General features: G+C 44.2%; 1 protein-coding gene across 1 annotated transcript; it reads right to left on the bottom strand.

Annotated features, from left to right (window-relative positions):
• Positions 1-222: 222 nt before the first annotated feature.
• cd164l2 (CD164 sialomucin-like 2) lies at positions 223-24377 on the bottom strand. The gene is made up of 8 exons (XM_007894753.2): positions 24130-24377; positions 16221-16323; positions 14089-14181; positions 10772-10849; positions 8304-8375; positions 7938-7982; positions 4636-4795; positions 223-1221 (listed from the first exon to the last, which is right to left on the bottom strand). Exons 2-8 carry the CDS (start codon positions 16294-16296, stop codon positions 1215-1217), a joined length of 531 nt encoding a protein of 176 aa, XP_007892944.1. The 5' UTR covers positions 16297-16323; positions 24130-24377; the 3' UTR covers positions 223-1214.
• Positions 24378-25005: the final 628 nt, after the last annotated feature.

The following is a 25005-nucleotide window of genomic DNA, read 5'->3' as shown; positions in this document are numbered from 1 at the left end:
CCTAGCACGTCCTAAAAGAAATTTACTGGTTGCAGAGAACAACATGAATGATCCAGTGAGCAGAATAGAACAAGGGAGACGAGAGGGAAAGAAAACACAAAAGGCACAAGCAAAAGGCAAGGCATCTCATACTCCTCTTGAACATCTTCTTCCTGGGCAATTTGCCTCCCGCGTCTCACTCACAGTCAATTCACTTTACAGCGCTTTCTGTGAAGCGCTTTGAGACGCCTCGATGACAAGGATTATTATTTGCATCTCCCTGCGAGTTACTTAACGGTGTTAGCACGTACCCCTGTGCATCCATTTGCTCCATTACAGAGACCTATACATGTATCTAACCAGAAGATTAATGCAGATTTCGGGGAAATATTGTAAGTTTGAAGAGTATTTTAGCAAAATAAAAGTTGGAAAGTCAGCTGTAATTTTTTAAAAAATTGTTAAAAACACTTCTTTTTTTAAAAACAAAGACAAGATCAACCAGAGTAGGAGCAAAGATAAGCAGAGCGGGTGGGGGGGGGGATATGCCATCATCTCAAATGCATTGCAAGCACTCTTGAATCAATGAGGCTCCCACCAGCACAATACTCAAGTAACATCATTTCCTCTGCCTCTCGAATATTGCAATTAAAACAAAGAGCACTCTTCCACTCTGTATTAAACAGCAAAATATTTCACCCCCTCATCTCCCCCCTTTTTCTTCTTTTCACTTTGCCGTGCAATGTTTTGGAAATTGATAAATCAGTGACGTGAAATATGAAAACAAAAATCACAATTCAAGATATTTGTTAAAACTAACTCACTCAATTCTACTGAAAACTTTTTGTTTCTTTTAAAAGCGGAAAAGTTGCTGATCCGAAAAGCATTGATGGAAGGTTTTCGGTTTCGTTAAAAAGTTGTAAAGCCTTTCAAAAAAATTTCAAATAATATTTCTGCGGTCAAGAGACAGAATGTTACTGTGCATCATTTGTGTTCCAGGAAGATTATATCCTCAATGGGAATATAATACAAATCAATTAAGAATTTGGTTCTGCCTTTTTTATGTAAAAAAAGCCAATAAATTCTGAGGGTCAAATGGACCCTTAAAAATATCACATCCAAATATATAAATACAACAACTTCATTGAAGAAAACTTTCATTTAAACAAGGCGCTTGTTGGAAAACCCATGTGCAGAGATTTTGGCCACTTCCAGCTTGTTTCCTCCATCCTTTGTGATCATATCCTATTCCAACAGAATACAGAATTAAAAAGTAAAAAAAATTCACATTAACAAGAGCATTAGCATCAAACACTCGCTAAATACAATGCTGCAAGACCGTGTATAATGCCGGAGTAACATTTAGAGTGATGGGGGTGGTGGGGGGTGGTGTTGGGGGTCCAACCTTTTGGCTGCCGAGGGACGGATGTCCTATTTGAGAAACATTTGCGGGCCGAACAAGCAATATTTTTGTGTTTCCCTTCCAGAAACACAACATAAGAACATTTACGGGTTAATGGAGGGAGCAGGTGGGCCAGGTGGAGTGTGGTTGGGGGGGCGGGGGGCGGGGAATGCCAGTTGGAGCCCCCCCTAATTTAGGGAGTAGCATTCTTTGGTTTACCTGGGCTCAAATTTCACACTGTGCAGGTGTCGACAAGCATCAAACACTGGAATGGTTTAGAAACATAGCCCCAGGTAAAGCGAGGACAACAGGGAAGGTTTGATTGCTGGTGTCCAAGCAGGAGGTTGAAATATAATACTTCTCCAGAATAGTCTTTGACCTCCGCGAACTGGAACCGAGCTAGTGTTGGCGATTCATTCAGGGATTGTCTTCCGAGGCCAATCCTGCCCACCCTCTGGGGTGCACACCGAGTGGAATCTCAACCTGACGTGGAGCTTGTGAGATGACGCAGGTATCAAACAAGACCAGCTGTTTAACCCCATTAATTAAGCTGGCTCTTAAGGGTAAAAGTGTCAGGAATACATAAGACAAACCATTGCTGGCTTATTGTTAAAAAAAGAGCAAGTCACAGATACCGAGTGAAAGTTAGCAATTACTCAGTGAAAGCTTTGAGTTTTACACTTTTTTAAAAAAAAAACCACAAAGCAATAAAATAGGGCAAAACAATGGTGATAAGGGACACTGGTTGGACCTATGTTAGTTGCAATTGCAACTAAATGGTTGAAAAGTGGCTTTGGCAAAGGCCTTCTCCGTCCCCGCCAAACAAATAGCAGAGGAACTGCAAAAAAAAAAACACAATGCACGCCACACACACACTACCCCAAACTACAACGGAAATGAAAGAAAAAACAAATGAAAGAATGAGAATAAAACCAGCATTGAAGAAGAGTAACTTGTCAATTCCACAGGAAAGCCCCACAACCAGACATTAGTTAAATGAAACCATCAGCAACAATACAGATGAAAAGCATCTGTGACACACCCCAATACTACTCATTTCTTGTGCGTCTCACGGTGGACATAAGTGGCCTGTAAATCCACAGTAAATAAAGGAAATGCTAAACGAAAAAAAGACCAAGGTCCATCCAATTCGCCTCGCACCCTCCTGGCAGTCGTACACACTTGTCATGTCCTGAACGACTCGTACTGTATTCCCAAATATTACTTTCCTAAAAGGAATCAATCTAATTTGCATTTGAAAGAATCAACATTTTCTGCTTCCACCATCTTCTTAGGGAGCCCGTCCCATAGATTTAACGTATTTTTTAATATATATATATAGTAAAGTCCGGTTTATGCATAACAGTAAGTACCACATTAACTAGACTGGATCACCGCTAAGAACTGTAAACAGAATTTGAACATATTAGCAAATGCACAGCACACAAACAAAAAGGCGCTTAAAAAAAAAAGACAAGTATCGTTGGAAAGGCGTTTCAGTAAATGGAATTTTTGCTTTCGAAGTTCATGTACGGACAATCGGACTGTATAGTTCCTTCCTTTAAAACGGTTGCGTTGCAGCCAGTTCTTACACAATCTACTGGGGCTCCTCACTACGTGCAGCATGTGGAGGGGTTAAGGTGAAAACAAAACAAAAAAGAGACATAGTTGAAGCACACAAAACAATACCTAGCCGGTACCCCCAAACCACGATAGAACCTTATTAGTACAAGCACCAGCGCACGTCTTCTCCCCTGTTCCCAAACCAAATGAACGAGCATTACAGCAGAAGATTTTAATCTAATAACAATAATAATTTGGTCACTCAATCCACTAATTTGTTTGTTTGGGCGCAATTGGCTGTCGCGTTTCGCCCACAAAATATTACATCTAATTCACTTTACAGTGTTTTCTGTGAAGCGCTTCGAGACGTCTCGGAAATGTGATCAAGCGCTTTATCAAACTTAAGGATCGTTATTTATTCTAATCTCTGGATGAACGGTTGAGTTAGTTCCCATCCCAGGTTGCAATAATAAGATTCCACTCACACCAAACAAACACCAACAGCAAACAGAAGGTTAAGAAAAAAAAATCTTAGGTCACAAACTATTCTTCCACCCCCTCCCCAACCAAACTAAAGAGCAATGATTTATTTTATCCTGGCTCAAGGTGGCATCCTGGCCTAGTCTAGAAATCCTTTCATATCTTGGTTTCTTGTTGAACGCCTCAATGGAAACACATTTATTAGAGTATTTCATACAATACTGATAGCAACATTGGTTGGAATGAATTCATCGTTTTATCACAGATCCTCTCTAAGCTCCCACAAACATTACCCAAGTCATAACAGGGCAACCGACTGATGTAATACCCCAAGGATCCAAGTTGGGCGGGAGTGGATTACAAATAGCAATTAAGGGATCGTAAAGGCATCGCAAACCACAAGAGGATAAAGCTGGAGTATTTGTGTGACTGATCACATTACTGCTGTGGAATTGATTCCCAACAACTCGGTATTCATCGCTGCCGTTGGGATGAGTGTAAATATATATTCTATCCAAAAATAAATCTAGATTTCGATCTTTTTTTAAAAAAATTCAGCTCCGACGTTGGGAGTACCAGAAATCGGCTTCAGGATCAGGAAGTTAACACAAAATAAAGCCCATTGATTGTCGCTATCGCTGTGATGATCGTGTCAAAAGCCACCACTGTGATAACGGCACACGTTATTATAAAAATTTTATTGTTATGAAACCTGTGGCATTTAAGAGATACTTGTCGTTTCGGTGCAAATTTGTTTGAATTTATTCAACATTTGATCATTGAATCCAAAAAGTCTTAAAGCTACAGGAGGGCCAAACCCAGAGCGCAAGTTGCATGAATCAAAATTAAACGCAGGTCTGTGAGGCTTCAGAGTGCAATAACTTCCATTTGTATATCGAGTCACATAGGGTAAAATTAGGTGTGTGGGGGGGTGGGGGGGGATTGGGTGGGGGAGGGGGGTGGGTGGGAGGGAAAAGGAAAATGACAGTCATGCTACATCGACCAGAAAGCACCGCACAAAGCATGCGAAAGGGCAAGCATACAGGGGAATTAGATCAACAACAACAAACGACGTTTAAACAGCGCCTTTCACGTCACGAGGACGTCCCAAGGCACTGTACAGTCAGGGATTCGCACAGCAAAGGAGCAAAGAAAAAGTTGGCAGCACAGCACGGCAATGGCACAGCACGCAGAGAAGTGGAACTGGCTCTTACAGAGTTTGGTAGGTCCCCTCTCGCGTTCTGAAGTACTTGAGGGCGAAGAAGACCAGCGCCTCCGCCCCCAGGACCAACAAGATCCCTCCAATGAAGCTGGCTGGGTCGAAGGTGGTGGGCGAGTACACGGGGCCTGTCGTGGGGACCGGAGTGGTGCTTCCTGCCGGAGACAAAGAATCTGGCTGCAAAATGTCCGAGCATCCAATTGTGAAGAGTTTCTTTATGATAAGCTGCAGAAGTTTATTATAACAGTGATGATAAATTCCACGACCTTTGGCGGGTCACTTCCGTGTGCAAGTGGCTGCCGTGTTTCGCCCAGAAAAACGCAGTCGATTCACTTTGCAGTATATTTTGTGAAGCGCTTTGAGACGTCTCGAAGACGTGATGAGGCGCTGTATCAAATGCAACGGTCACGACGACGACAACATTGCATTTGCATAGGGCCTTTCAATTCGGGAGGAAGCCCCAAGGCCCTGAACGGGTCAAGCTTGCACTATTCACATCACACAAAAGCATAATTGCACACAGACTCTGGTTCTGTGGAGTAAATGTTATTCGATTCGGAAATAGGATGAGTTTCGTTTCACATTAACTGTAGTTAGTTAACTGGGCACTACATCACAGCTAAATCAAGAAACATTATGTGGGATGGGGTGGGGGAAGATGGGAGGGAAATAGTTAGTTGTATGAAATGTGTCGAGGCAAACAAACATTCATTCAGAAAGATCTTCAAAATAATTATCTCTGGTTCTGAGTTCACTAACTCAAATAGACTCAGATATGGTTCCAAGTCTTACTCGAGTGAGACTGCTTTTACCGCTTGCATTACTAAAATATCTCAATAGCCTTACGCTGAGCACATGTTACAGTATACTTGCTCCACATATTCTCTGTTGGAGCAAGCATTTGGTGAATATTGATATTAAGTCTTTGGAGAAAATATTCGATGGCTTAAACTGGAACTTTGGTGGATGCTCTCTGCACGGACTCTTGTGTCTGGTCACCTGGTAGGCCACTGCATTGGTGCAAGTACAAATGTGCCTGCGATTCTCCACATAGCAAGTTCCTGATCCCAGCTGGTCCTTCTGGGCAAGAGGTTTCCTCCCGGGGGGGTGGGAAGAAGAGGAAACTGCAGGAGAGGTGAACTGTGCCTGGGAGCAAGACAACTACCAACCATCTCGGCTGGGCAGTGGAACCTAAAGGAAGGCAGAATATAGCACTTCTAAGACAAAAAATGGAGTCCCAATCTCCAGTGGGACTTTCCAGTCCATCTGCACAGAGTTTGGGAATAATACCATCCTTAAAACTATCTGGCTTTAAAATACAGAGGTCTAAAATGATACTGTAGCTCAGTGGTTAGAACACTCGCTTCGTAAGCGAGAGACCTGGGGTCGATTTCCGGCAGGGAAAAACCTTGGGTAAGTTTCCTTACTCCACACACCTGATAATAATCCCTCAAGAAAATAAGTAAATAAAATACAATTGGCTGCAGCGTTTTGTCCAGATAGTCAATTCACTTTACAGTATATTCTGTGAAGCGCTTTGAGACGCCTACAAGATGTGAGTAGCTCTATATCAAATGCAAGGATTATTATATTAATATTAACCTGTAAAACCACCCTCTCTGTATTCTTATGTCCAGTCTTCATTGAGAAGCCTGATCTCTCTTTCACAGAAATCAAGAAGTTTCTACAAATCCTGTGCGATCTTAAAATCTTTGAAGTCAAAATGGATTTTCAGGCCTCAAAGAGATCCACTGGATGATCCATCAAAATGAATTGTGTTTTTTTTTGGTCTACCGGGTGTCTGTCACACGCTGAAACCCGTCACCGGGCTTAAGAGTACATCCTGCTTTCCTAATTCTGGAGAGTATTAGGAGCAGGTTGGCAAGAGCCAAGGCTTGGGGTGACTGCTGGAGTCTAATTCACTTAAATTAATTGGTCTTATTTGTGCCTCAATGTTCACCACCAACACCAACTTGTTTTTCCAAAGAGAAAAAAGGAAGTCAATTTAGCATTTCCAAATAGCGCTGGGGGTGGGGGGGGGGGTACTGGCGGTATAAAGGCTTCACAGTTAAACCTGACTCACAGTGACACAAAGTAATTCAAGATTTCTAACTCCTTTTACAACTGGATCAGTTTGGCTGCTTCGAGTGAATGAAATGCTACCCAATATCAAGGCAGCACCTATTCAATTATTAATGTGCCTTCTCCGGACTGGCTTTAATAAGTAATAACCTAATCTCACTTAAACTCTGGTCTTTACACATCAGAGACGTGCGAACAAAATAAACCTTTTCACAAGGGGCTCGGTTGATTTTCAAAGAGGATAAAGGTGGGGGAGGGGGCTGGGGAAATAAGCCTTGCAACCTGGAAAGAAATATTGCTCGGGGATTTAACCTACTTGGAGAACTAAGGTAATTGACACGAATCGACAATGAAAAGAAATGGTGAGATCAACAAGATACGGTTCTCTTCATTATCTCCACCAGCAAGGTGAGTCAGCAAGCTGCTGCGTTTCATTACTTCATCCGTGGAAACATTTCACTGCGAGTCGTTGTGCAACGGGTTTCGAACAGGATTAATTAATACCTTCCAGAGTCGTGGCAGACACTTAACATTACCCAAATTTGTGAAACGAAAACTTAACATCGAGGACGGCTTTTTACATACAATGTCCCCCCCCCGCCCCCCCGCCCTATTTAAAAAGAAAATAATTTTTTGTAAGCATTTGAATAGTCAACCCATTCAGCTCCCGTTAATCCTACGAGCCAAAGCCCTAATGGGTAGGGTGGTCCGAGCTGGACAAACGGTGGGAAAGCTGGGCAGACAGGGATATCAATGGCAAGCTGTGCGGTTTTAGCTGGTTAGACACCAGCAGTTACCCCAATGCACACTCTGAGGTCCCCTCCCAAGCCTTGGCTCTTGCCAACCTGTGCCTAATATTATCTGGAATTAAGTAAGCAGGATGTGTCCCTCCAGGGAGGGAGGGAGAGAGTGAGAGAGGGGGTGCGCATTCCATTCCAACAATCTATCTCTGGGATTTCCAGGTGTAAATGGGATGCGTGGAATTCTCAGTATGGTTTGGATACCCTTAAAACACGGTGATGGGTTTCTGCGTGAGCCAGACAAAAATTACCCCACAAAAAGTATACGATAGCTAGCTAATCACACAGACTATCAAAAAAAGAGACACGCCACTTGATTATGAACACAGATAAAACCCAAAGAAGTTAATGGTGTAAGTAGGGTTACTGGGTCATTAGAGGGAGGGGATGCATCTAGTTTCTAGGGATTGCATACCTGCAGTAGTGGAGGGCATTTCCTTAGCAGTGGTGGTAACAGTCGCTGGATGATTGGGCGGATTGGGGAAAAAAAAGGAACAGAAGATAGACCAAGAAGAGCAAAAATGTCGTTAGTTATTACTGTTCAATCAATGCAATCATTAGGCAAACAGTTCTCTCCATACTACTTGTGTTCAACACTACAGAATCTCCCTCAATCGCTCTCCGCCCAGTCATATTCTACCAGTGGACACTCCACAGAAAGGTTTATAGTAAGCTGAAAGTTTTTTTTTCCCTAATTAAAAATAAGAAGGTTTTCTAAACAGATCACAGAGTTGGGTGGTGAAGGAAGGAAATATCGCAGCAACTATTTTTCCCCATTTACCTGCTGTGGAGGTGGTGGTAGTGAGAGTGGTGTTGGAGACAGGAACACGATCAACAGTGGTGAGATGCAGAGCTGAGGGAGAGAGACGGATAGAAGAATTAAAGTGACGTGTATTACCAAAAGGAAAATTGATGCTTTAAAAAAAATGGACATTGCCTTTAAGCGTAACAGCTGTGAATAAAAGGCTCACTCGTAGAGTTACTTATCTAAACATCTGGAACAAGGTTACCAGAAATAGTGAGGATACTCGGGTTCATTTAAATAACTGGAACTCGACACTGTAACAGGAAGGCACAGCTGGGTTGATATTCTGGGAAGAGATTAAATAGGCCGAAGGGCCTTTTTTTCCCCCCATCCAGATTGATTGTGATTTTGTTGGCCCGGCAGCCTGGCTGAGCGATGGAACAAACGGACGCACTCGTGGGTTAAGTCGCAATCACACAAAAATAAGGTAGGTATCCATTCCCACAAAGGACAAAAAAAAAGTGGCCACTCGAACCAGTCAACTGGGAGATACATTTCACCAATTCCTTATGTCGAATTTCAACTTCCCTCTGTGTGCACTTTCCCCACATGAGAAAAAGTTCAGGCATTCACCACATAGGGAACTACGGGGAAAAAAAAACCATCGACTCACCACCAGAAAAGAAATCTGGGGAATTTCCTCCAGCAAAACACCTCAAATTCAGAAACAATTGTTCCATTTTGCAATAAATGTAGTGGGGCAGAGTTCACTGTACTTGTGAATCCCCCCATTCAACTGTTATCACCCGGTCATAATAATAATAGCTTCAGGACGTCTCAAAGCGCTTCACAGAATATACTGAAGAGTGAATTGACTGTTTATAATGTGGTCGAAACCTCACACGATTGAGCCAATTGCAACTGCGCACAGCGGTGTCCCACAAACAGTCGTGGATTGAGCGACCAAATTATTATTATGTATTTTTTTAAAAAAGGGGATTATTATTCCCGGAAAAGCGATCTACCAATCGACTAACTAACTGGGTTGCTATTTCCCGCAAGGGTAAAGAGGCAGAGGAAACTTGCCTAACGTTTTGCCCTGCCCAGGAATTGAACTCGAGTCCGCTCTCTTGCGAAGCGAGTGCTCTAACCTCTACACTACAGGACTCCACGACTCCAGGACTCCAGTATGACACACGTAGCACTGCAAATCATTATGCACCTCTGAAGTGCCCTGAGCTGTGCAGAGTGACTCAGCCTTTATCATTACCTCCATCCACTCGGCCGGGAAATAATTACAAAGCCTTTGGATGTACTGTCAGATGGCCAGCGATAACTCGGGCACCTGCAGTGAGTAATGAACAGAGAGCCTCCAAATAACTTCAGAAATCTTCCCGCAGCTGAGTGGGACAGGCTTTTGGGAGGGAGTTCACGTGAAACCCTCTCGCAAGGATGAAGGTGAAATTCCAATCATTTGAAAAAAAAACTGCTAATTGCAACAGCTTGTTTATATTATTGGTGCAGTTATTTGGAGGAAGGAAAGTTGTGCAACTGAATAAAAACAGTTCATTGCAGCACTAGAGAGAGAGAGAGAGAAAATGACCACTATACATCAGCCTTCAACACACGCTCTTTTACGGCAGAATTGCAATGCTCTTTTTGAACAATGCAACATACATTTGTACCGCGCGGGATTTACTGTAAAGCATAGTGGCTGCGTGCATTACTTGCTAGGTGAACGCAGCAGCCAATTTGCACAGAGCAACTTCCCCCAAACTGCCGTGAAGTAAGGACAAGTTTTTATCCGAGAGGTTGTTGGCAAACAGACGGGACCTTGGTTTTACGAAGGCACCTCCAAAAAAAATGCAGCGATTTACAGCTGAAGTAGCCGAATACCAACAGCCCATGGAAAATTATTTAGAATAATCCTTGCCTTCGATACAGCACCTGATCATGTCATTGAGACGTCTCAAAGCGCTTCACAGTACACACCGTAAAGTGAGCTGACTGTCCATTTTGTGGTTGTTTCTGCTCGGACAGTGATGCAGGGGTTAATTGGCCGCGCTCCATTTCAAAAGAACAGAAATAGCTCTAAAGGTGCAACGTGATTTGGTGAAATATCAAATATTCATTTAACATTAACACACAAGCAGCAAAGCAACGTCATCGGGTTTCAGGGCTCATTAACGTGCTAACAGGTAGTGAGCAGCTCAGGCACAAGGCAGGCCGACACGTCACCATCACACTGCTGAAGGTTTCATAAAGTTTTAATCTTCTCACACCCACAGCTCACTCAAGTCACACTGAACATACGAACACATCCCTCGTTCCCAAATGAATGCACTCTGACTCTTGGTCTCAAGGCCACAACTTTCCATTAGTTTTCCCCATCGACTTGTCCTCCAGGCAGGTTAAGTGCAGGGAGATCATGACCATTTTGCTGGGGCGGAGGGGAGGAGGGGGGCGGTGTTGGGGGTGGAGAAAGGGGCTACTGGTGCTCTTACCTGCGCACATTGAAGGTACATCAAACACAGAGCAGCCGGTCAGGTTGCCAGAACTCTTTGAGACACACAAGGCATCATCTGCAATACAAGAGCGGACATTAGTCCCCATTGCTCCTCTCACCCGAATTGTCTGTGGGAACATATTCAAACCAAGTGACTTGATACAAAGCTCACAGCAGAATTGAAAGTGGAGAGAGCATGAAAAAAAAACCAAAGCACACATCGACAAAATGTTCTGACACCTGGATGTTGGCAGATAGGTTAGACGGGCCAACGGCCGATTAAGGACTCCACTTCCTAAAATTGCCTCGAAACTGTTGCAAACTTACTTCCCAAGTTACTTTCGGTGCGCAATCTAAAGCAGTCCTGTCAACAGTCCTGCCACCGTATGCATCAGCCTGGCTCAGTGGGTAGCGCTCCCACCTCAGAGTCAGAAGGTTGTGGGTTCAAGCCCTCACCTCGGGATTACATAAAGTGTTTTTTTTTTTTGACTGGACGTTTCTGCAAGCGAAGCTTATCAAATCGTGCGAACGGGCCTGCGTACTAATGAGATTGTCTTAAATTACCCAACAATGAATCTCCTGTTGAATGTTTCGCGACTTACATTGTGGACTTCTCGAAAACAATGAATTAGAGCAGCAGCGGATTTAGCAAGAGATGCTAATTATTGGTGCACAGAAGCGATATTGTTGGGGTGGGGGTGGGGGGGGGAAAGAGAGGAGGGTTGGTGGCCAAAACGTGGGTCACAAGTATCAATATCTTGTGTTTGTGTGTGTGGGGGGGGAGGAGGGGCAGGAAGAGTACTAAATCCTGCCTTAACTTTTATCCTGTTTCGTCTCACTAAATATTACTGCCAACACTCCCGTAGTCCAACTTAACAATGGTTCTCCTCCTACTCTTGGCTCGCATCATGTCCTCCCAAGCCTAAGCTGACATCATTACTGCATTATGAAGCTCAACATAAAGGCATCTTTCAAGAACAAATTTTCAAGATCGATTTCTGTTAGGAAATAATATCTTGGGCTACAGTGTATAGCTTGGGACACGACACGTACAGGCGACTGCTGGGATGGTTGCAGGCGAACTGGATGGACCTTGGTCCACTTTGGCCGAGTAAATTCTTATGTTCTTGTGCGTTCTTTACTCGAAGTAGAAAATAAAGCTTGAAGCATAGACTTGGCCGACAGAAAGCTCAACCCCTCTTCCGTAACAGGTTTTAGAGCACATGTCACTGTGAACTTCCCCTTTAATATTATTACGCTATATTAACAAAAGCAGTGTCCAATTTTCAAAAGCAACTGCTCTACCTCCTGAATATCATTCAACTAAAAGCTAAGATGCGATAATTTAGCACAAGTTTAAGAGGAACTTTGCCAAACAAAGAGTCCAAAGGAGTAAGGAGTTAGTAACTGAAAATTATACAATGCCCTGGATTATTAATGTCAATGATTATTCAGTTTCTAAATAAAGGCCATTTCTTTGAAACAAAAAACTTAGGAAGACTTGATTTTGGAGCCACTGCAAACCTGGTTAGTTAGGTGGTAAACTGGTAACACACAAACAGGCACAGGAATCAGCGTCACTACAGTTAGTGGGTGTTAAGCATCGCAAATCTCAGGTAATATAACAACCCATTCAATGTTAACAAGTACAGTTTTCACTCAACGTCCCCTGCCTTAGTAGACTAAAGCCTCCAGTTACTTGCGCTGGAGGGAGAAAAATCTCATTCACACTTATTGAGCTAACAGCAGTTACAGGATGTCTCAGCAAACCAGCCAGTTTATTTCGGGGGTTGTGTGGGGTGGGGGGGTGAGGAAGTTAATCTAGAAAGACGCTGCTTGCTTTCCAGCAAATTACGGTTGTAAAGTAGTTGTTTTGAGAACGCTATCACTTACTCCTCAAGGGGCGGGAAGAGGAATTAGTGACAGACTAGTTAGTGATCAAGTCCAGAACGTTAGCAATATCAGCCCGGACGGCACAATTTACAGCCGTTAAAATTGATGTCGTAGGGAAGGTCAGATGTTTCACACGAGTAAAGCGTACAGTGTTCAGCTAAACACTGCTCTGCCAGGTGAGCTGCCGCACAGTAACTGATTGTGCTGCGTTTCACAGGTCATTAATCCAACTGAATGCTCCTGGTTGCCTGGTAGCAGTCATATGATAGTCAGACATAGGATCAAACTGTAGCCTGCGAATCAGGTTACATCTGGCGCGAGGTGTATAGGACCCATTAGGTCGGCAATCCTGCTGCGTTGGAAGCCATTTGGAAGGACAACAGAGTCTCATTTTACTCGTTATTGGAAATGCTCATCCCATCAGAGAGCGGGCAAAACTGGCCGCAGAGGCAACATCAACGCAAAAGAGAGGGCTTCACAACTGTTGTGAAACTCCGGGCGAGAGGTTTAAGCTCGGGGTTCATTCATCTCAAAGCTGCGGTTCCATCAACCTTCGTTTCTGAAGATTTGAGCCTTTTCTAATAATAATTGTAATCCTTGCATTTGATGCGGGGCTTTTCGTGTCATTAAGACATCTCAAAGAGCTTCACAGAATATCCTTCAGGTGGATTGACTGTGTATTTTGTGAGCGAAACGCGGCAGCCAGTTGCACACACAAACTGCCATGTAATCAATTTATTGGGAGGGATTATTGGCCGGGGACCAGGAGAAATTCCCTTCTCTTTTCAAATAGTGCCGCGGGTTCTTTAACTCCCACCTGAACACGTAGACAGGACCTCAGTTTAACGTCTCATCCGAAGTACGGCACCTTCAACTGCTCGAGACCCACACCCCCCAGCACTGCAATGGAGTGTCACGTTAGACGATGCGATTCCAAGTCCTGACGTGGGGCTTGAACCCACAATGTTCTGACTCGGAGGCGAGAGCACTACCACTGCGCCAGGCTGACACACAACAACAGAAAGTCCTAATAATAATGCTGCAAAATCAACCTCACGGTCAGTCTCCTTCTCTCCCTCCTGAAGGCCCCGATTGTCGCTGGGGTCTTGTGCCCTGGCAACAAGTTGATGTCCTGGATTATCCTCCATGTTGTGCTATTTCACCATGGGAGCAAAGTCCAAGGGGTTAAGTCCCATCCTGCCTTAACTGAACAGTAGAAATTCTCCAAATAGATGTTACTAGATAGCAATCAGGATAATAATATCATTTGATTATTATTATCATCATCATCACATCGTTGAGACATCTCAAAGTGGATTGTTGTGGCATCTTCCCCCCCCCCTTTTAAAAGGCTGTAATATGTCAGATGAGCCCCCGGATTACTCTGCGCACTTTACGTTAAATTATGTACAAATCCCTTACCTGACCGACACTGCGCCCATGCACAGTCGGCTAAATTGAGCGAAGCATTGCTAGTGAGACACCGCTCACACGATACAAACTGTCCGCATCCTCCTAGGAGGGAACACAAAGAGAAACTTAGCTATTGATCCCCAAAGTGGATATATTATGGTGGTTTAATAACACATTGCGGATTCAAACAGTACAATATGCATCGATTCAGTGCCTTTCACATCGGGTAGATGTCCCAAAATGTCTCACGCTGCTGTCTAGGTCCCTGGGCTTGAGGACACCCAAAACTGTACTCAAACCAATGATGGATTATTCAATAACAATGTCAATAACATAGATCTAGTGCATTTGGGTATTAACAGGCTTCGCACCAATCCGCTGATGTGGACAGACATAGAGCCTTCTCTGCAATGGACATCGAGATGTTGGACATCATCATCTCTCCCACGTTATAACATCCACCCCATCTGCACTGTGTAATCCAGACCAGGCCACGGAGAAGTTGGCACCACAATGGGCACCTACTTGTCGGCAGGTTCAGTGGCCAATACTGATCTCGAAAGGATTCAATACCCCTGGTCACTGCTCTGCGAGCTGGGCACTACGTCAGGATTATAGAATCAGGAGACCTGGTGTGCAAGTCACTAAACGAGACAAGGAGAGCACTGTTTTGCTAACCGAGCGCTTGACTATTGAGGCAAAATGCAGAGGCCGGAGGAGCAGAAAGATGATGTGTAGTTCACGTAAAACACAATATAACATTTGATGTAGTGTCTTAACCCACTGTCAAAGCGCGTCCCAAGATTCATTGTATAGTTATTATTAAAGTGCACCGTCTGGGCATTTGTGTGAACGCAACAACTAAGTTTGTACATTGCGATGGGCCACAAAGAGCCATGAAGTGAATGACTAATCGTATCTGGGGGAATTTGGGCCAGAACACCGCGAGAAACCCCCTTCTCTTTCTGGATAGCGCCACGGGACCTTTAACGTCAACCTGAAAGGTCACGGACAGAAGTGCAGTCAATGTCATTGTCTCATCCGAAGGATGGCACCCCCGACAATGCAATGCTTCCCCCTGGAGCCTCAGCCTGGACACAAGTTCCAAGTTGGCCGTTTTCACCATTCAAACCCAAGAAAATTGCAAATCCCACCCCCCCCCACCAAATAATAGGCTTTCAGCCAACACGGGAGGGCGTGACTGTTGGTTATTCCAGGTGGGGAGGAAAATGACATGTGTAGCAGCACAACAGTAGTAATAATAATAATAGTTACTAGCAGTCATTGAGGCGTCTCAAAGCGCTTCACAGGGCATACTGTAAAGAGAATCAACTGTATATTAAATGGGTGAAACATGGCAGCCAATTGCGTACACAGCAGCGTCCCTCAAACAGTCACGGGTTGAGTGACCACATTTTATTTTTGAGGGGATTATTTCCCCCTCGGAAAGCGATCCGCCAATCGATCCAAGTGCCAATCAATAACCCCCCCCCGCCACATCACCCCTTCTACCTGATACCAGTCCAAAATGCTTAATGGAAGAATTATTAATGCCAATTTCTCTCCATTTTTAATTTAAACTTCAGTTGAAATGCACTTGAGAGACAGCACAACGACAAGGGGGGCAGTCAGTCATATCATTACATTCGGGTGTCATTTGAAATTGCACAATTGTCTTGTGAGGAGGCAGTAATATCCCTTTAAAGGGCAGTTAGGCTGATCTGAAACTACTGCTGTGGAAAACGTTGGGGCTTTGAAATATTTTTTTTCTCTCTCTCTCACCAGTTTTACATTGCAACAGGAAAGAGAGAAAATAATTAAAGACACGTCAACACAACATCAGAACATGATATCTATTTCAATGTTTATGTATATATATATATAAAATATAAAATAAACTCTGGATCTTTAACCAACAACACAATACAAGTTGTTTCATATATATATATATACATAGCTTTCGTTGTAAAGAGAGTCAACAGACACACATATATATAAAATAGTCAACAGATAATATAATATATATAAATAGCTTTCGTTGTAAAGAGAGTCAACAGACATATGTATAAAATTGTCAACAGATGATATAATATATATAAAAGGCTTTCGTTGTAAAGAGAGTCAACAGAGAAAGTGTTTACCTGCTGTCTGTACTTGGCAAACTCCAGAGAGAAACATTAACAGAGAAGCTCTCAGCACGATGTCTGCTCTGTCCATCCTCTCTCCTCCAAAATGATCCAACAGCTGGAGAGAGAGAGAGAGAGAGAGAGAAAAAAGTTAACAGAAAGCAGAAGTTCTTCTACGTTATTTGCTTTCTTCCTTCCTTCCCTTCTCCCTCCTGGTGAAAAAGGAACACAGATTAAAAAAAAAACCCTGAGTCAGAGAGAAGGGGATGGAGCTGGGAAAGTGCAATAGGATGGAGGGATGGATGGAAAATACAGGGAACAGTGAGCATGCGTTGAAATGAACATAGTACCTACACCACATGGGGCTGGTTGGTGGGTTAATGTCTCCAAGTGAGGATACAGTCAACATTTAAAGGGAGCAGAGAGAGAGAGATTGTCACAAGGGGATTGGAGGCTATCACCTTACACAGGTGATCACAATAATAATAATCCGTGCATATGATATAGCGCTTTTCACGTCAGGAGGACGTCCCAAAGCGCTTCACAGAACACACTGTAAAGTGAATTGACTGTATATTTGTGGGCGAACGCGGCAGCCAATTGCACACAGCAGCGTCCCACAAACTGGATTGAAAATGACCAATTTTTTTTGTTTGTTTTTTGGAGGGATTATTATTATTATTATTATGATTATGATTGTTATTAAAGGGTAGAGAGGGAGTGAGTTGGAAGAGTGAGTTCAGATTGGTGGAGAATGAACACCAGGACTCAGTTGACCGAATAGTCTGAATGTTTTAGCCTTGGAACGTTTTATGGTTCTATAAATGATTGGCAGACACCACCTGGTTATCAAACGGGTTATTTTGAGAGCGGGAACGCAAACAAAGAGGGAGAATGGCTGTATTGTTCAATGCATGCAAAGAAGGCAGCAAAACAAGAGGGCACGGGTTCAGAGTTGCACAGGGTTATTTCAGGACACCCATCAGGCAGTATTTCTTTACATAGGGGGTAATTAACAAGTGGAAGGGTGATTAGGAAGGCTGGTTGAGGCCAGGACATTTGGCTCATTCCAAAAACCTGAACTCAATCAAGAAATAGCTTGATACTGTAATGGGGTGGGGGGGGGTGGGTGTTGTGTTCTGGAAGGATGAGATCAAATGGGTTGAGGTAGCTTCATGATCTGAACCTATGCTGTGATTTTGTGACGTGTGTTGTGTATCAGAACATTTTTGCAAGAGAACTTTAAACATGCGGAAATCGCCTCAAACACCAGCTGCCTTTATCCAGAGAGGGAATTATTACTGACTGGAACAGACGGCCAGGAAGGGTGGTTGAGGAATTTAAATAGCAACTTGATGCTGTGACAGGAGAATGATAGGGTGGGTGGAATGAGATCATATGCGTCAAAAGGCTTTTTCTTCGTTCCAAACCAATCTTGTGAAGTCCTACTCCCACACCGTGCGGTGACTGAAAACAGGCTGTGCCGGAGGCTGTGTGTGGAGGGAGGGGATGGTTTGTTATTGGAGTTCATCTTGCGAAGCTGTGAGAAACCCATAGGGAATTCACTCAGAGGCTTATTTTTACCTGCAGTGTTTGGGTGAATAAAAACCTAAGGCTTTATTTTGCAATGTGACGTGGACATAGTGTTCAGCGATTGCAGTGATCGACATCTGGACTGATAACATCAACAGGGATTTATATTATTAATAATGATAATAATTCTTGCATTTGATGTAGTGCCAATAACATGAGTTACAATCAAATAATAATAATTTGGTCACTTCAATCCACGGCTGTTTGTGGGACGCTGCTGTGCGCAATTGGCTGCCGTGTTTCTCCCAGAAAGTATACAGTCAATTCACTTTATAGTATATTCTGTGAAGCACTTTGAGACGTCTCAAAGATGTAATAAGACCCTATATCAAATGCAAGGATTATTATTATTATTACAACGGGGAGACAAAATGGTCTAATGGGCTAAGATCGGGTGGAATTTCAGGACCCGAATGTTGACAGGCAAGACTGGATTCATTCTGTTGCGAGGAGACAGTGGTATGACACAAGACATACTTAATTCAACATTAGAATTTATCTTACAGTATAATGTACAAGCAGAGACATTAATAGTGATACATGAAATGCAGCTGTTCCAATAGTGAGTAAAAGTCACCCTTTCCCCATTCCTCTTCACATGATCGCTTGACGAAATCTGAACCACATCAAACCCGACGTGATATTGAGAAGTGAAATGTTTCACGGGCGAACCTATTAATCTTCATCCGTTATATTGTCAAACACATCACTGCAATCCCATTTTCGTTGCATGTAATATTGATAAATAAAGTGCTGATTGTGTCTCTCTCTATGAGCGTCAGAAGGAAGTGGGTGACAATCCTAAGTGTTCTGATACCCTGGTAAGATTATATATACCAAAATTCAATTGGTTGAAGTACCCAATCTTGTCTGTATTTTTTTTTAAATCGAGTGACTGGCACAAGTAGAGGAACATTTTACGAATTGAACAATTATAATAATCTTTGCATTTCATACATTTCCCGCCTTTCCGAGACGCTACCCTGGTGAAGAGTGCGATACAAGCACAAGTTGTTGTCGTTGTTTCACGTTGAGAGTGTGTCACAAACCGGTCTGCCAATCGACTGACAACCGGCTTCCGATTTACAGCTACGTAAACAGAGGCAAATGATCAAAGGTAAGGATTATTAATATTATTTCCCGATCCAATGAACACGCGCTCAAACAGCACCCGAACTTCCACTCTGTCCGCAGCTGCCTCAGTCTACACAACCCACGACGTGACTGTGACACGCTTTCTTTTTGTCGTGTAAATCTCGTCTTGTCTAAACGTTCAGTGTCACTCACGGCCCCGCTCCACCTGACGATGGAAAGGACGGCGCTGCCACGAACTGCCAAATAAAAGTGTCAGGTTTGGGGATTTAATTAGAATCCGTCTGATTTATTGATGAGCCAGACGAGCGGAGAGCGAGAGCGCGAGTGGGAGAGCATTGGTACTGTGAAGCAAGGTGGCTGATGCTTTCTCTCTGGAATTCGACTCTGATTGACGTTGCGAGGCGCAGAAACAGAAAGCAAGTGGGAGACATGAGGCAATAGTACATTGGATAGCAACCTTGCATTGTGTGAGGAAAGCACCTGAAACAAACTCTGGTGAAACACCCGACCAGATAGATTCTACGACCCGTGCAGCTGAAACCCAAGGCTGGATCTGCTCATTCAAGTTTAATAAGCAGCAGCTTTAAGGCTGGTGTCATGTTCCAGAAGTGTCCGCAATGATAAAGGTGGCCTCAGCGACGGACTGGCATTTGTTTCTCAAAACAGAATGCATCCCTGAATAGGTTCAAAGATGCAACTTCGATCACGTCTCGGTCTTGCAAACATCATTATTAAGAACGTGACAGACTTTCAGCAAACAATTTACTCTTCTCGCCGCACCACCCCTTAATAATAATAACAACCCTTGCATTTGATATAGCTCCTTATCACACCATTGAGACGTCCCAGACACGCACATAGCTTCAAAATTGCAGGTAAACTATTAATATTTTTAATGCAATAAAGATTTGTTGCACAGATTCGCCCCCCATTTTACACCACTGGTTATGATAATAATAATCCTTGCATTTGACACAACGCCTTATCACGTCTTCGAGACGTCTCAAAGCGCTTCACAGGATATACTGTAAAGCGGAGTGACTGTGTGTTAGAGTTACAGTTGGAAAAGAAGTCTGGTTCTCAGAGAGGATCAGGGTTCCTTGAAATTGGTAGTTGTTTAAATTTCATCTTGCGAAAACCGCTCACCCCTCTTGTTAAACAGGAAATAATCGAATGTAATCCTTGCACTTGATTTTGGTAGCACTCTCACCTCTGAGGCAGGAGGTTGTGGGTTTAAGCTCCACGTCGAGGCTATGAGCGTGTAGTCTAAGCTGATGCTCCAATGCAGTGTTGGGGGGAGCGTTGCATGGTCAGAGGTGCCGTCCTTCGAATGAGGTTAAACCGAGGTCCCGTCTGTGTGTTCAGGTGGATGTTAAAGATCCCATCGTGCTGTTTGCGAAGAGAAAGGAGTTTTTTTTTCCCAGTTTCCTGGCCAACGATCCCCCAGATAAATAAATACATAAACAATTAAACAAACAAATAAAAAAAATTAAATTAAAAGGATTATTATTAGTTCAAATCATCTGCAAATAGAGAAACGGAGAATAGGCAATAGAGACAGCAGCTCATGCTATACATGAGGAGACCTCAGATAGGCACCAACAACAACAACTTGCATTTACAGAGCGCCCCTCCCACAAGGATAGCGTCTCAGAGCACTGCGCTGCTTGCTCCTAAGCCACTCGAGCATCTGCTCAACCAACCCCGGGGTCACTCTCCAATTCATTCCTCGAAACCCAAATCAAACTAATTGGAGAAACAAGTAAAAGGTTTGTCCAGTTCATGAGTGCGCAGTTCACTCTGCAAAAATGGTCTCCTTATTGCAATTCAATTACTGTGGGTCTGCAGATGGCGCCGATGATTTCCTTCATCCAATTCTAGCGTGAAATGGAAATGGGAGATCATCTGACTTCACATCAGGCCATCTGCTGGGAGGACCCTGGGTAAAGAGCTCGTGCGGGTGGGGGAAGGGGGAGAGATGGAGAAAAGGGAAAGAACAACTTTTAAGAAAGAAGTAATATAATAATAATAATCCTTGCATTTGATACAGCGCTTTTCAGGTCGTCTCGTCGTCTCAAAGCGCTTCACAGAATATGCTGTAAAGTGAATTGACCGTATATTTGTGGGCGAAACGCGGCGGCCGACTGCGCACAGCGGCGTCCCCACAAACAGTCGTGGATTGAAAATGACCAATTTATAATTTTTTTTGTTTTTTGGAGGGATTATTATTAGGCTGTGTGTGGAGTAAGCAAACTTGCCCAAGGTTTACGCCCTGACCTGCCTGGAATTGAACCCAGGTGTCTCGCTTGCAAGGCGAGTGCTCTGACCGCTGAGCAACAGGACTCCACAAGATTTGGGGAGGACACGTTTGCAGGGCAAGTGGGGAGAGCGCGGGGGAGTGGGATCGAATTGAATAGCTCTTTTCAAAGAGCCAGCACATCACGATGGGCCGAATGGCCTCCTTTTGTGCTGTACGGTTCCATGATTCTAAGTGGAAGGAAGGAGTGAAGTTGTTCATTTCTTGGCTTCAGCTGCGGATGACATATTAATATAATTAATCTTGCATTTGATCTGGTGCTTTATCACACCGTTGCGATGTTGTGATGTTTCCAGCGCCCTGGGACGCTGAAAGGCGCTATACAAATGTAATTGTGCTGTCGTCGCCCCAGAGCGCTTCACAGAAGTTCACTGTGAAGCGCAGTGACTGTATTTTCGCGCACGAACGGGGCAAGTCAATTTTCCCGCCGAAACTCGGACTTTTCCAGTAAAATAAACACACCACCGAAATCAGGTGAGTTTCTCATTTGCAACAGACGACCACCACCTGCTGGTGATAGCGCAGAAGGCAGATTAACAACGGGTTAAACCGTGACCAGCAGTGACATGACTACAAAAAAAAAGTCTCCAATTTTAAGCTGTGTTTCACTTATTCTCAGGAGGACTATTACGTTAAGGCTTGCGTTCCGTGAGAAAGGGCTAGTCCTGCAGTCCTGGCCACTCTTCGGGGTTGACTTAACTTTTTGGGCGTCAAATCGAAAAGGTCGCAAAACATGCTCGGTCGGTTTAATCCTGTGATATTATTATTTGATAATAATCCGTACATTTGGAATAATGCCTTTCACGTCAGGAGGACATCCCGAAGCCCTCCGCAAGATAGACTGTAAAGTGCAGTGACTGTATGTTGCGAATGCATCAGCCGATTTGAGCACAGCAATGCCCCGTGGAATAAGCTTAATCCACTTTACAATACAGTATATTCAGTGAAGATGCCGTAGCAGCAATAATAATCCTTGCATTCGAGTTAGCGCCTTATCACGTCTTCGAGGCGTCTCAGCTTGCAATACACTGTAAAGTGAATCGACTGTGTAGTCTGTCGGTGAAACGCGGCAGCCAATTGCCAGGATTATTATCAAAAGATCCTGAACACTGGTTAAAAACTCCTGCTGCTGTGGAGAGCTTTAAGCCGTAAGTATCTTGAGAATGACAGTGGTGAGGAAATTACAAAGGAACCCACCGGCGTTGCAGTGAATGTGTCATTGTGGCTTTCAGCTGACTCCTCGGTGAGACATCTCACAAAAGGCAGCTGTAGTGCGGGCTGGGACGTGTGGTACTCAAAGGCGGCCACACTTTGATGTCATCAGACGTCACCTAGACTACTACTGCTGAAGGGGAATCTTTTTTAAATTAGAGAACGGCAAATCTGATTTAGAGTGGGAGGGAGGGAGGGAGCGAGGGAGGGAGAAAGGGGAAGGAAAGAAAGGAAGAGGGAGAGTGGATAAAGGGAGGGAGCGAGGGAGGGCAATGCATTTTATACTGCTTTATACCAGGGCTTCCCAAAGTTTCTGGGCTCCCCCTCAAGGCCACACCCCAGGACATTAGCCCCCCTGACTTGGGACCCCCATACAATAAACGTATTCGAAATAACTCCAAAGGCCTAACAACAACAGCTCCTCTGGCTCAGAGGCGAGAGCGCTTTCACTGGGCCAGACTGACACACACAGAGTGCACAAGAAGCCAAAGGATGTTCGGCGCAGATGCTACTCAACTTCCCAAATGCCAGTAGTTGCAATAGACGGCAGACTTGTGCAACGGCTGTCTCGTGTCCTGCGAGAATAGATCGTAATGATCCTCGCAGTTACAGGTTGCCACAGGGAACGATGGGCCCAATTACGTCCATTCTTTCCAGCTTGAGCTCCGCCAAACCAGTTCGGCGGAAGCGGGAGCCATTAAATCGTCCCAGGAAGTTAAACACAGATCTGACACGTTTGATTTGCTCAGTTTGAGTTTGTCAGAAGCTTGTTTTATGATCTCAACACGTGACATTTATTACCCATCATGGATGGCGTTGCTACCTTTGGCAGCATTGTGTTTGCTCGCTCATTAACATAGAGTGGATTCTGAGGTAAACCGGTGGCTAAAAATAGCAGATCTTGTCACTGGAACTCACAACTGTTTCACGCGGACCTCTATAGATTGGCAAATCCTATAAGTGGCAAAGACTCGCGGGGGGGGAGATAAAGTTCATTAGCAGACATTACCCCACAATGTCTAAAGACCTGTCCACTCTCTCCGCTCAGCAGGCTCCGACCTGCTCCAAGCCCCTGCCCAGCCCGCCTCGCTTCACGTCAAGACCCTTCTCAAGACCCTCCTCTTTGACCTCGCCTGTGTTCACCCTCCTCCTGTAAGGTACCCCTGCGCGTGTTATCGTAGGCGGTAAAGATGCAGTAAAATGGGGATAAATAATTCGTCTTCTTCCATCCCTTGTGATCAGTGCGTCATCGTTGTATAGTCGCAGCGTGGATCCAGTGGGAATTGGATCCGGATTAAACAGTCAACGTGGTTCAGTTTGGAAAACAAATGGTTAAATGCAGGTGAAACCAAAAACAGAGCCTGGAGGAGGGTAAGTCACCAGCAATTGTGGATGAAACAAGCCTGCAATGTTTTATCATGGTCAATATCTCATTAGCACATGGAACAGAAGCAGGCGGCCAACTATCAAATTGAATTGACGAACATTAACGGGAATAATAAATAATCTCCCCACCTCCCTCCCATGATCCCAATCTAACACAGTCCGTCCGGTCGACGTGTTTCGTGGTAGAATAAGAACGCAAAGAGGGGAAGGGGTTATTTCTTTGCAGGATTATTTACTCTGCGTTGATTCGGGCTCGGGAATGAATGAACGAACGAACGAATAAGTAAATAAATGAACGCAGACAATGCGGATATTCTGCACCTGATCAGACCTCCCTGCCAAATGCTGCAACTCGGATCCCGCCGTGCGTCATTCGGACCTGGCGCTCACAATTCCTTTGCCGTCAGTGTTCCATCGCAGGCTGCTTCAGCTAATCGCATCTGTGTCAGAGAGAACAGACACCCACGCAGAGCAGATCGATGCTTGCTCTCTCTCTCTCTCTCACTCTCACTCTCTCTCGGTGCAAGGCACAGCTATCAACCACTGCAGCCACGAGCGAAGGCAAGCCCGTGGACAGCGTGAACGGAAAGGTGGCTCGAATTGCAAGGGTTAACTGTTTTTGACGAAATATAGGGCAGGCATTCTGTGACATTGTGCCTTGCCTCATCACTTCCAGCAAAAAAAAAAGACTTGCAGAGTCATAGCTCAACCGGGTATTGTGTTGCCCTGGTCTCCTCTGGGTGACTAAGCTGCCAGTCACTTCTTAACGCAGATACATAAAATACGCAGCTCACTTCCTACCGCTGTTAAATTTGTGATAAAGAGCGTGTGTTGCGCCCACAAAACATGCAAACATTTCACTTTGCAGTTCACTGTACCGTGAAGCGCTTTGAGGCGTCTCGATGACGTGATCAGGCGCTATATTTATATATAATATATATATCAAACTCAAGGATTGATATAGGAGTTTAATACTTCCCAGCTTCGGATAACCATAACATTTTATCATTAATTATATGATTATTATTATTATCAGGAAGAGCAAAAGAATTATTTTATGCGGTTTCACGAGGCCCTAAAAGATTTTCAATAAATTACCTTCCTTGATCTCCTTGCCCACTCCTCCCTTGCCCCCCCCCCACCCCCAGCCCTGCCTCTCCCTCTCCCATTCCCCCCCACAAAAAATCACCACGAGGA

This window comes from Callorhinchus milii, unplaced genomic scaffold (genome assembly GCF_018977255.1).
Source record: "Callorhinchus milii isolate IMCB2004 unplaced genomic scaffold, IMCB_Cmil_1.0 Scaffold10, whole genome shotgun sequence".
NCBI lineage: Eukaryota > Metazoa > Chordata > Chondrichthyes > Chimaeriformes > Callorhinchidae > Callorhinchus > Callorhinchus milii.
The sequence above is the reverse complement of the archived record's forward strand: the minus strand, read 5'-3'. Positions and strand labels throughout refer to the sequence as shown.